The following is a 13,163-nucleotide window of genomic DNA, read 5'->3' on the forward strand; positions in this document are numbered from 1 at the left end:
GGTTTACCTTTAAATAAGAGAGTGAAGTTAAGATAACACAGTACCAGAAGTTTCGCGCATCTACAGATTACATTGTGTTGTTCAGTTTGAAGTAGTTATCCACAGCAACATCCAGTCTTACTGCTCTGGATGCAGCAGCACCAAACACAATCACACCTGAAATATCTGTTAAAATGGGGTAAAATTGTTGCCCCATCCTATATACAGACTTTTCATAATTTTCTGTGATACCCCAGGATACACTGTCTCTGCATGTCCTACGTATGTTATTCATGTATAGTGCCTCTATAAACAAGGGTAATGAAGGACTCAGCTGGAAATGTAAGATTACAAATTAACTAAGTAGCTAAAAATTTAAAACCAGATTATCACAAGGATGCTAAAGACCATAGCAAAAGTTTTTATTATTTTGTGTAAAGCCCCTTTTAACTATAAACTGTGTGGCGATTGGCTACTCAAGATGAGTGAGTCTACTGCAGGGCCTCTGGCATTTTATTCCTGTACTGTATCTTGGCTGTTTCGAGTGGTCATTTTCGGTTACACATCAGTGCCTAAATTGTGTATGGTGTGAGAGGTGTCTGGTGTGCATTTTAGCAGAATGTGAAAATGAAGTTACGAAGGATTATTCTATGAAAAAATCGAACTATAACAACAAAATGTAGGAACAAGTAATGATGATAGTCTTCTTGACCACAGCAGAATTCATAGTAGAAGTTCTTGTCAAAGGTTGTGTGGTAATTACACTCCTGAGATCTAAAAGAATGGGAAAAGTGTTGCCCAGACATTTCGGAATATATACATTTATTTGCTCGGGGAAATATGTACTTTCAAATACGTCAAACAGTGTTTAGAACACAATAAATAGTGCTTTTTTTTGCTTTATCCTTTGTATCTTATTTTCTTGCTAATTGCTAATAAACATAACAAATTATTTTTGTCATCAAATAATTCTGATGTTTTTCATTTTTCAGATAATTTGTCATTAAAATACATTTATCTGTGAATGGTTTTATTCATGTATAATGCAGCCTTTTCCTGTAAAGTGTAAGAACTTTATTTCTTTCAGAGATCGTCTCTCTTGTAGGAGAATATTAGAAAAAAGTGCTAGGACCATGTGTAACCTATCAGTGTGTCACTATAACAGAGCAAACAACACAGTAAAGTTAGGAAGATGCAGAAGCACATTTTTTTAATGGAAGTAAGATTGGCCGGAGTAACTTTAGATGTTGGCAGACACTGCCATTGGCCACTGTTTCTGTGCTTGTGTGGTGTGCAGCATAATTGAAATTTAAAACTCCACATCATAAGCTCATAGCGTAGTGTTTGGATACTGACTTACAAAAGGTGCACACACTTAGAGCAGTCAGTTTGGACCAGAAAGCTGCTTGTGTAAAACAGGATTAAGTTTGAGTGCATATCAAGACCTAGTGCAAATCTCAGATGTTAGTACATTGGGCATAGGAATGATTTATCCAGTACTGCAGAAACTGTTAGATGTGAATATTCCGCTGCAGTTGCTGATTCCACATAATCATGGCCTAATTGTGTTCTGAAAACTAGTCATATAAATGCTTCATAGCACATACTTAATTCACATGAATTATAGGTTCAGTAGCAAACAGCATTTAGCCAGTTTGTGTGTGTTATAATGATGATATTATTTTTTCTCACTTGTATGCTATACATTTGGTATTGTGACAATCATTTATTGTGTATGGTACTGTTTAAGTGTTTTACTCAGTAAATTGTATTAAAGTTTGGTTTCATTTTTCAGAGGTTGAATCCACTGCTGTTGCAGCAGCCGCAGCAGCAGCAGCTGCTGCACAAGAAACTGCTATCCCGAACCCTGTAGCAGCTGTTGCACCGGCATTGCATCACCATGTTCGGGATCATTCACCCCAGCATGTGACTTCACCACCAGCACAGTCACCGTACCACACTGCCTTGCCCCATCCTCAGCCACCTGGTTCTGTAGTGCCCATACCTCCTCCCCCATCATCAGTGACTGTACCAGCCCCTGCTATGACAACAGTTTATCAGATGGTTGCTCCACATATTCCTAATGTTTTTGTCAGCAATTTGACAACTAATGTTAATGTGCATGGTTACAATACCCCACCATATGGTAGGCACATACCTCCTCAGCAAGCTTACCAAGTACAAGATGTCAATAGCACACCAAGAGACAGTACTAGCAGTTCAGGAAGGCGCCAAAAACCAGGAAAAGTTGGATCTGCCAGTAGGAGACAGGAAATTCAGCATCAGTTTCGTGGGCATGATGTGCAGCCAGATACTTCCCCCGGTGGTGCATCTTATCAAGTAATCCCGTTTGTGCATCCATTTACTTACTACCAGGCTCCAGAACATACGCCGTCTCAGCATGCAGCTCCCGGAACACATTTTTTTATGCCAGTATATCCTGCTCCCGTGTACCCTCCTTTTCATCAGCAACCTGCTACAGCGGCACCAGTTGTGTATGGTACAGATGTATCACAGCAACATCCTACGGAAACAGTTGAAGCAATCAGCTTCCCTACAGAAACAGTTAGAGATGAACGATCAACGGATGGGTACTGTGTTGAACCGTCTTCAGTTCCAGTTGTGGAGCCAGTAACTACAAACTCTGTAATTTCAGATTTGAATGAGCAAGAGACTACTGAATATAATCAAACACCAGAAACTATTCCTAGTGAAGGTTTACAGGTTACCCCATTGTATGATTCTTCATTCTCTGTAGTTAACGCAGAATCGTCGAGTTTACCGGAAAATCAAACCCACAATTTTTCTGGTGATGGAAAGGAACACAGTGGCAATGCATTTGCAGAAGAGGAAAATGAAACATCTACCCTAGTTGATAGGAGAGACAGTGATGGAAACAGTACAGTTATCAACAAAAGTGAAACACCAACTGTTGCGAGCAGTGAGACTGTTGAGACTGTGAGAGTTGAAAACAGTGCTACTGCTCAACAAGAACCGGTTTTAGTTGATACTAAGGCCAAAACAAATAACTTGTCACCTGATAGTCCTCCAAAATCATCTGGTTCTTTTCAAGAGACCCTTGTTACAAAGTTACCCAGTGCTGCTGATACTACTACTACTACTGCTGCTCAGATTCCAAGGCGTACTGCAGTGAACACGACAGCAGCTCTTATCAATAGTGATGAAGTAAACCAAGCCTCAACACCTGGCTCTGGACGGTCATGGGCCAGTCTTTTCAGTCAAAACTGGCACAGCTCTCCTTCAGCAGCTGCACTTACGAACACTGTAATTACTGGAACACCAAAGCCACGTGCAACTGTACGGCCATTCCAGAGTGAGTTGATGGCTTCAGCTGATGGTCCAATTTCCAGCTATAAAGCTCAAGATTCTCAACCGTTAATGGATGCTCCAGCACCTGCTGTTGATACCAAAAACTTTCCTCAGCTCACAAAGTCTGCTGCAGATAATCCTCACCTCTACAGATTGGGAGGTAGGCACCAAAATAAAATACTGATACGTAGGCCAACATAATATAGTGTACCAGCAAGATATTTTTGTTCATTGTTATGGTTCAGAAATGATTTGTTTAATATAGCTGTGTTGCATCTCTTAATGTCAGATGACGCACAGTCCTGCTTACTCTGAAAACTTTTACTACTGTAAGTTTTAGTACAGGATATTTTCTGCCAAAATGATGTCTCTTTGTTTTAAATTATGTAATTTCTCTTAGTGTGAGTAAGTCAAATAAATATAATGAAATAAAAATTTACTTTTCATTTGTATAAAACTAAATTTTAAGTGTGACAAGTTTCAGAATCAAAGTTAAATATGTTTGTTGTTTAAACAACTTAAGAGACTTGATGAATAATTATACTGTGTACTTAAATTGTTATATACACCACGAGATTGCCAAAACTTGTACTGGTGGTGCAGAAGATTGTTAGAATAAGATTAATGCAGATGGTAGTATGTTTTTTGTTAATAAATGTAAAAGCCCAATGTATTAGGTTGTAAACGTTGTATGCTTTAAATTTGAAGATGTTTGCTCATACTGCATTGTTACTTCCACTCATAACTGTGAAACTCATAGGAAGTTGTTACACTATGCACAGAATGTTTTGAAGAACTTCCTGTGTCAGTTACATAATTGAAATGTGGTAGTGGTAACTGAAAATTTAATCTGTGTTTTACAGAGATGCAGAAGACAACAGTATGAGGGTTGATCAACACTTGTATTCTCAGATAGTGTGAAAATGTGCTGTCAAGGGATTGTATTTTTTCAATTGAAATGAATACTTAAATTAGATTCATTTCTTGCCATAGGTGCAATAATGTTCATGAAGTTTGATCTTCTGGAACTGAGTTATTGCTGTCTGTCTGTCTGTCTGTCTGTCTGTCTGTCTGTAGGTCCCTGCCTCTCAGTAGATATTTCTCAGCCATGTAATGTCATTTGTTTTTGTGATTAGTTATAACCCTTTATCAGCTTTCCAGAGAGTGATTTTGATTGCATATGTTTATTAACCCATTCACCTCCTGTTTAAGTAATGAAATTTGCAATGTGACAAATTTTCGGATATTGTGTGTATGATGTGCCATGAAGAATTTGTCTGTGTGAAGTGCAACTTCTGTAAAATTCAAAAACAGATTTCCATGTTGCCCATGATCGCAACAGACCTTACATTTTCTAGAGGGAGCAGTTCTGTTTGCAGTTGACTTAGTTTTCGCTGGAGAATAATTCCAGCTTTTTCCTTGAAGTGTAAGTGGCTCATTGCATTGCTTCTTGGCAAGATAGTCACCTAGGGGAATTTTCTCCTGTTACTTGTGAATTTCATGCTCTTTGGATCTAGGTTCAATATGTGGTATGTGGCATTTGCATTCAGCATGACTGTATCTTGGAAAGTTAATTTGATAATCCACATAGCTTGTTATAAGTGGATGAAAAGATAAATGCTTCTCAGGCATGTCAGCTCTTTGTTTGTTGTATTCTCCACATATTCTGATATCTTCTGAACAGTTGATAGAAAGTAAATATCATTCAAAACATACTACAGTAATCATATTACTAGCTGATTTTCATATCAGTTCTTCCTTTTATTAGAAGGACTGGTCTAGAGGGTTGGCATAATTTCGTCAATGGTCTTAAGAGTCAACTTCCAGCAAATACTTTAAAATTATAGCAGTACCCTATACCTGAAGAGCATTTGTAATTGATGTTTATAAAAATCTCTCTCTTTCATGGGAATATTACGAAAAGGACAGTTTTAACTACTCACCATGTAGCGCAGATGCTGAGTTGCAGATGGGCACGACAAAAAGACTACAAGCAAGTAAGCTTTCAACCAAAAGGGCCTTCATCGGAATTGAACACACACAATCTCTGGCCTCAGCAGTCAAGAGACTGTGGTCACACACATTCTCTTGACTGCTGAGGCCAGAGACTGTGTGTGTGTGTGTGTGTGTGTGTGTGTGTGTGTAATTCTGGTGAAGGCCCTTATGGCCAGAAGCTTACTTGCTTACAGTCATCTTGTTGTGCCTGCCTGTGACTCAGCAGCTCTGCTGTATGGTGAGTAGCAACTATCCTTTCCATAATATCGTCATTATTCCATCCTGGATTTCCCATTCTCTCTTTTATGGATTATATTGGACAAATTTCATTTATGAACAAATACTCTTTGAAACCTATCTAGCAGTTACAGAATATCAGTTACCCTTCTGGTTTGCCAAACATGTTAATATTTGTGCTGGGGAACTCTGTGAGATGACCCTAACCCAGATCGAATATTCTTCATGTATTAACAATGAGAGCTGGTGAGCCAGCCAGCCTGGTTGCTGTTTTTGGGTGATCTCCCACATCCCATCAGGTTAATGCTGGGCTGGTACCCATGTCCTGCCTCAGATTCACACCACACAAACATTTAAAACATGTTCTCACACATTTGGTGTGGACATATTGGGTGCACAGATTCTGTCCTACGGATGAATGAGACTGATGACAGTAGATATTTAGTCTCCTGAGACCCCTAAGCAGCAGCAGCTTATCCAGTTGGCCATGATGTGTTTCTGTGGATGGCTGGCAATGTGGAGATATCTGGAGTAGTTTCACTGTTATTGTTCCATTGACAGCTTGTGTGTCAGATTTTCTGTGACAAATCATGCCTGATCGTTCATTTTCATGCCTGTGACATGAGAACAGAGGGAGCAAAGATTTACCATCAGCTTATCAAATGTTACAGAAACCAACATAGTTTATCATTGCCTGAATTAGTTGCAGTGTCTGCTAGAGTTCTACTTAATTCTGCTTCCATGAAGTGGAGTCGGAAAAGTAGTGCCAAGTGGAAATTCGTTAACAACTTCTGAATTTGAGTTTTGAGTTTTGTTCCAGATGTCATGGCACGTGAAAGTCTTATTTCAGATTTGTTGCTGTGACTATAACTTTTAGGATTGCGTCAGTTTCTGTCATTTGTCTTTACACAGTCAGTTACACATTTTGCTGTCATAGTGCCATATTTATTTTGTTGGCCTGTTTTGTTGTGTGGCATTTTGGGATCCCCCGAGCTGTCACCTACATCGTAGTGCCTTGATCATAACTTGGAATCACTTCAGTCACATTTCAGAAAATAGCAAATTCTGTTGCCTTCTACTTCATTTGAATCAGTACTTGTATGTTCTCTAAAGCTGAGACTAAAACTTGTGTATGAATTCTGTTTTACATTCTTATACCCAAAGCCATTTGTTTGTGCTGTTACAAAGACTACGAGTAAATCAGAAAGCTACAAATGAGCCATATTATGTCTGTAGTGGACAGTGTTGTCTGTACCCATAGTTACAGTGCAGTAATGTAACTTTGATGATGGCTGTACCCTGTGTTGTTGCCAAAAGGATTAAGTCTTCCGTAGCTTCGTATCAAGTACTTACCGCAGTAAGTGAAAGACACATTGGCTCATTAATAAAAAATTAATAAATGACTCAAAGTATCTTCCGGAAAGCCCAATTTCATTACCTATATGTGCTCACATACTCTGAGTATGTATGTTGTGGACCAGACTTAATGTCAAAAACAAAACCATTGTAACTTCAACACAATATTTTTCTTGTTTCTCGTGGCATTCATGTGACTACAGTGTTACTTCACAGAACATGCAACCAACCTTCAAGATCAACATTAACTTTCAACTAAAATAGACCGAAATTTTGGTTCCATAAATCTGATGCACTCAACTCCAGCTGTGAACGAGAGCTGTGTGTACTTTATGCTATTACACTTAGATTAATGACCTCAAATACATGTTACTTGAGGTTTTCTTCCATTTGGGGTTTGTGTGATCTCATAGTGTATTGAAAATACAATAGTTTTTCACTACTGTCAGAGCAAATCCACTCAGTGGAAATCTGTACAATATTGCAGTGCGGCATAATCCTTTACTTAGAGGAATCATTAGTGATTCAGAATCATGTACGTGATTGACCCTCCTACTGAATCTAATACATCATGGTTAATTTTTAAGTGATATTTCATAGTAATTGATTCATTTTTAATTCATTTTTCACATAATAATTATTTTTTAGGCTGCATATAATCAGTGGTGAATATGTAAACTGCATTTCATGTAGTCATTCTATATGTGTGGTTGCATTTCGTTTAGAATTCCTATCACAGTATCAGCTGGATCACCGTGCCATAAGTCTCCAGCCACGTGGTTTGACAAATCGCAGCAATTGGTGCTACATCAATTCAACTCTCCAAGCCCTGTTGGCATGCCCTCCATTTTACAATCTTATGAAGGCGCTACCAATACCATCAGCAACAAACAGGATGAGTTCGTCTTCTACACCTATAATTGATAGCATGTGAGTGCACTGAAATACATTTATCAAATTATGTCTGCCATTTGGCTCTGTTTACCATCAAATGACTAAGTTAATGATTAAAGCGACAGAGTCTCTACTTCTTGTTATTAAAATTGCACAATAGATAATGAAAATGAAATTTCAGTTTTAATGTTCGATGTGGATGTACTTTTCAGAGAAATATTATTTGTTACAAAGATGATATTTTCCTGTAAAAACCATAAGAAAACACATGAAGTAATTAGTGATTTATTTGGGGGGGGGGGGGGGGGGAGGAGGGAGGAGATCGTGACCCAGGAAAGAAACTGGTTGCTTAAAATTCTTGAACATTGTGACTGATGGGTTAAAGAAACTCGCTGGTATGCAGCATATAGGATTTGAATTCTGATCTTGTAACAAAGTAATTTTGGGAAGTAGGCTGCCGCACAGTAAATGAGAAATTAAATAGCCTGATGTAAATGAAAATGAAAGAAGGGTTTAAAAGAAGTTACTGTAAACTACAGAATTTGGCATGTAGCTAAGGAAGTGAAAGTATACATATTTCAGTAACTTCATCATTCAATTAAACTAATAATTTTTTTTTTCTCTTTTGACATTTTCATAACATACTAAATTAGAGTTATTTCTAATCCAGTGTGAAAAATTGTTTGTGTGGGGTATGCGTTTTTGATAACACAAGTAATGTTAAGTGATCCCATAGAAATTTAGATCATGTTTTGATTTGAAGTTTGCATTTGCAGAGTCCAGTTTGTAAATGAGTTCCAACCTATGCCTGTCGCCTCCCGTGTGGGCCGTAAAGAGAAGGCACAACGCAAGGATGATGGTACCATTGAAGTACAAAGTGGCATTGCATTTGAACCCAGCTACATTTATAAGATGTTAAATAGCATTCGAAGTAATACTTTCAAAGTTGAAGGTCGTCAGGAAGATGCAGAAGAATTTTTAAGCTGCCTTCTCAATGCACTGAATGACGAGATGCAGGAGGTTTGATAAAATTTATTATTCATTTTTATAGCAATCAGTTTATGTTAATAAAAATTAATCTCTCACATTGAATTGAATTTTCATTAAGAGTGGCTACAGAGGCAGGAGACTAAGAAAATTATTTCTCCTCCAATGTCAAGCAGATGTTTACCTTGTGTTTTATGTCAATTTTACGGGCTTAATGATATGTCCTCATTTGAGTGACAGTTAACAACTTTTTTCATGTGTGCTTTGTGTAGCCTGTTGATTAGTTTGTGTTATGATGAAAGAACTGAAGTTTGTGTTACTTCATAATTATTACAACCCACCAAAGTGAGATGGATAAGAATGGAAGTAAAACTACATAGCTTTAATATAAACATCTGGAACACTTATTTATGAGAAAGGGCCTAGAGTAGAGTAAGAATATATGCCTGAATATGTAAAATAGATATTTGTTTCCAAGGTAAAAGTGCACTTATGTTGTCCAATGCTTTTTCGTTGTACAGGTGTTGTTGTTGGTTACAGTTCGCGTAATGAGTGATGGGAAGTGAATGTTACCAATCATAGTAAAATGTGGTTAGCCAGTAACTTTGTTAATTTGTAATGCCGAATGCACATAAATGTCCTTAACCCTTTCGGGTACATAAGAAAACTAAAGTGCTCTGTGGTAACTGGAGGTTTTATAAACAAAATATGTTATTATTTCAAACATTTTTATTTGTACTGCTAAAAAAAAAAAAGTGGGACATATTTGTCCCTGTGGTCCTTAAAGGACATTTACAGAACACATTACACTTAATACATCGAAAAATTACAGAGACTGCGTGTATGTTGTCTGTTTGATGTGAAATTCTGCAAAACAGTTTCTGCTTGCAGTAAAGCATAAACTAACACCACACTGTTCACAAATATTGTAAGTGCGATTTTCAACACACTTTGAAGCACAATGAACACATCTCTTCCTTATGTCTGATTTTATCATTCTGTGCTCTGGACTCTGGATTGCAACAGGTCTGCAACCTTCTTGATGTTTTCACTACTGTTGATAAATTCCTTTGTCGGCTTGAATAATTTCCAATTAGATTTCTCGCAATGCATTGTCTGAACTCTAGGGATGATAGTGTTGATTTGATTCTTCTGCCAATTGAATATATTACGTACGCATTGTTTACACCAATGTCAAGAAGATCAAAGAAAATTCTCAGGTAATACTTAATCTTTGCCTTCCTGCCGATCTTTCTTCTGGTCCATAAGGTCCACCCCTCCCATCCACTTCTTGTACTTTCTTATCATAAGAGGACACTGAACATTCTTCTTTTCAGAAGAATCAGACTGATGCCTCTTCACTGTCTTACATGGTATTGGGGAAATAAAATTAGTCAGTAGAAAAACTGGCTTGTTATCCATCCATTTGAGGATTGTCAGACCATTGCTACTGAGACTGTATGAATCACCTCTTTTCATTTCCTTCTCGGGAGGGAATGTCTTTGGGATGTTTTTACGATTGGTGCGCACTGTTCCACACGATCTGATATTTTGTAAACCAAGGTGATACTGCAAAGCTATGTAAATTTCACATCCCAGTCTGGATAGTGATTTTGTCAGTTGCAGAGCTATTGACTCACCACCAAGCCCTACTTCAGTTTTTTTCTTTTTTTCTTCTTTTTTTTTTCTTTTTTTCTTTTTTTTCGTCCAGTGTATAAATTACACTCAAATAGGTAGCCTGTTTCCGAATCACATCTGCACCACATTTTGAAACCCCATTTGACTGGCTTATTTTTGGCATACTGTCACATAATATTACGTCCTTTGAATCTGATCATATGCTCATCTACAGATTGAGCCCTAGTTGCACTAAGAGATTCCTGGAAGGTTTTGTTCAAATGGGTAAATACAGGTCTCACTTTGTATGTGCAGTCATCCTTTATTGACTGATCTGCATTGTTGGAAAAATGTAAGTACTTTCGAATCTTTTCAAACTGATGTAGTGGCACAATCTGAGCTACTTAAGGAACACCTAAATCGGGTTCAGTTGCCCAGTAGCTTCTAAATGTATGCAAAATAAAGTGCCCCGTTACCAGGTTCATACCAAGAAATGCCTTGATTTCATCTTCATTTGTGCCGAATGCCTTGCCTGGTTGTTCTGCGTACTGAATACTTTCAGGAAGTAATATATCATGCACCAAATCTTTTAGGCCAATATTGGAAGAAAAACTTTCAAATGGCTGTGGCATTTCACGATTTTCACTGACACTAAACAAAAGCACTTCCCAAATTCATGGTTCATGTTATCACTGAACTGTCTTGGTTGGTAAGTTCTGGACCATTTAAATTCTGGTAAATCTGGAAGGGAATCAGGTACCTCAGCATTTGGTTCTTTTACTTTGTCTATATGCCTTCTTTTGCTAGGTGGGCTACGTATTTATTTTTCAAGATCTTCTATAACAACATGTTGTCTTTCATCTTCCATATCTCCTTCAAGAAAAATTTTATCTTCTTCATTCAGTAACAGATTATGTTCTTCATCACTACTGCAAGCCTCCAAAATCTGCATAACACTTTCATTGGTGATGAAAAATTTTCTTTTTCTGGAGCACATGACCTAAAAGCAGTTTTGAAATTATACCAGTACAAATTTTTTCCACTTATTTAATAAAATGAAAGATAATATATTTTCAACCAAATTTTAAATACCATTCTGCTCCTTTTTTTTTTTACCTAATAGTAACGATTTCATGACATTCAAAAACAAGTACACAAATTACCATTGTGGTACATTGGGACAACTATGTCCCAAAGAATGAAATTAAAGATTTCCACTGATGAAATACAGTTATTTTCTAAATGAATGGTCTAAAGTAAAAGAGAAAGTTACTTGAATATACTTTCTAGGTTTGACAGTAAGGCAGAGAACACAATACGCACACAATAAGTGAATAAATTTGTGTGTCTGCTCGAAGTGAGAACCACCAACAATAACCGACGACTAAGTGTAGTTATAGTAATTGTTCCCACCAAAGATGTACAATATTAAAGAAAACAAATATCTCTGCTTCAAGTAGAGCATCTGCAGCACATCAGCTGTGATTACAGTCCAATTAGTAAGGTGATTTATATGTGGGACAAGATATTTGTGACTGCCAAGATTATAAATTGCGTTGCTACTTGTTTCCCTCACATCAATTTAAAATTGCTATTGGGTCCCAACCTAAACAAAACCTCGGAGATAGTGACATTTGGAAGAAATGGCCAAATATTTGTGTCAACTAAGATTATACGATTGGGCCATGACCCAAGTATAATGAATTGCCAATTGCAGCATGCAATGGAAGAACTGCAGATATCATTGGTGCACTTTTGCTGTTTCTAATGGTTTACCAAGTTTGTTCAGTGAGCTAGTCATAATCTTTTCTTTAATTTTGTTGTGCTCTTCCCTTCAGCTTATGAAACTTGTCCAAGACAATTCCCAGACAAACCTGAGCAATGGCGATATTGCAAATGGTGATGCAGGACAAAGTCAAGATGAAGATGAAACAGCATGGAAGGTAAGACAATGCTGAAAACATTGTGATTTCCAAATACAATACCTAATGTATAATATAACATAAAATATAAAGTTTGTGAACTGATTGATTGCATCATAATAATTGGTTTTTATCCAAGCTCTATTCATGTTGTTGTGATGAATAGAGCTTGGATAAAATAAATTAATATTATGCAAACAATCAGTTTACAATTGATGGTGTAAAAATAAAGCAGTGAGTAAGAGAACATATAATATAATCAGTGGGTCATAAACTAGAGCTGCTAGAACAAAATGGATGGCATTTTTGCAATTAGCAATGCCAAATAACCCAGAATCAGTTCAAAAATTGCAGACATCACAAAAACTTTTTATTCGCCAGTGTAGAAAATGCTGGACACAGGACCCCAATTCTAGATTACGGGGTAGTCTATTAGCCAAGTCCTGCATCTTATTTGTCAATAAGGGATGATCTCTAGCAGAAAAGGTTTAATTGCATGGGTGGAATAAGGATGGAAAAGGATTGGTTGTGAAACTGAATACCATTTGGTGAGTGAGGGTAGGATTGTTGACTGATGTCCCTCATTATAAGGCACAACATGGTAAAAAAAAGTGCTGCCACTGAATTTTTTAAAGCATTGCTGATATAAGGTGATAAGGAAAGCATAAAGTCATTTACCTATTTATGTGGCGACTGTTTTGTTGTTGTTACATGAAGCAATGGTATCTGTTTCTGGAATACATGGGCAGGTTCTTGTGTCTGTAAAAGCTTTGCTAAGGTTTTCAACATTGAGAGAAATCTTATTTCCCTGTAGATAAAGGACACCTTGAAATATTAACAGATGAC

General features: G+C 37.2%; 1 protein-coding gene across 3 annotated transcripts in view; it reads left to right on the forward strand.

Annotated features, from left to right (window-relative positions):
- Window positions 1-13,163, forward strand: part of LOC124789923 (ubiquitin carboxyl-terminal hydrolase 10-like) — a 138,502-nt gene that overhangs the window by 49,229 nt on the left and 76,110 nt on the right. For all 3 annotated transcript variants that reach the window (XM_047257445.1, XM_047257444.1, XM_047257446.1), the window contains 4 exons: window positions 1,775-3,469; window positions 7,623-7,827; window positions 8,568-8,811; window positions 12,234-12,338. In XM_047257445.1, the coding sequence (XP_047113401.1) occupies window positions 1,775-3,469; window positions 7,623-7,827; window positions 8,568-8,811; window positions 12,234-12,338 (2,249 nt within the window). The remainder of the gene's footprint in view (window positions 1-1,774; window positions 3,470-7,622; window positions 7,828-8,567; window positions 8,812-12,233; window positions 12,339-13,163) is intronic.

This window comes from Schistocerca piceifrons, chromosome 3 (genome assembly GCF_021461385.2).
Source record: "Schistocerca piceifrons isolate TAMUIC-IGC-003096 chromosome 3, iqSchPice1.1, whole genome shotgun sequence".
NCBI classification, from domain to species: domain Eukaryota; kingdom Metazoa; phylum Arthropoda; class Insecta; order Orthoptera; family Acrididae; genus Schistocerca; species Schistocerca piceifrons.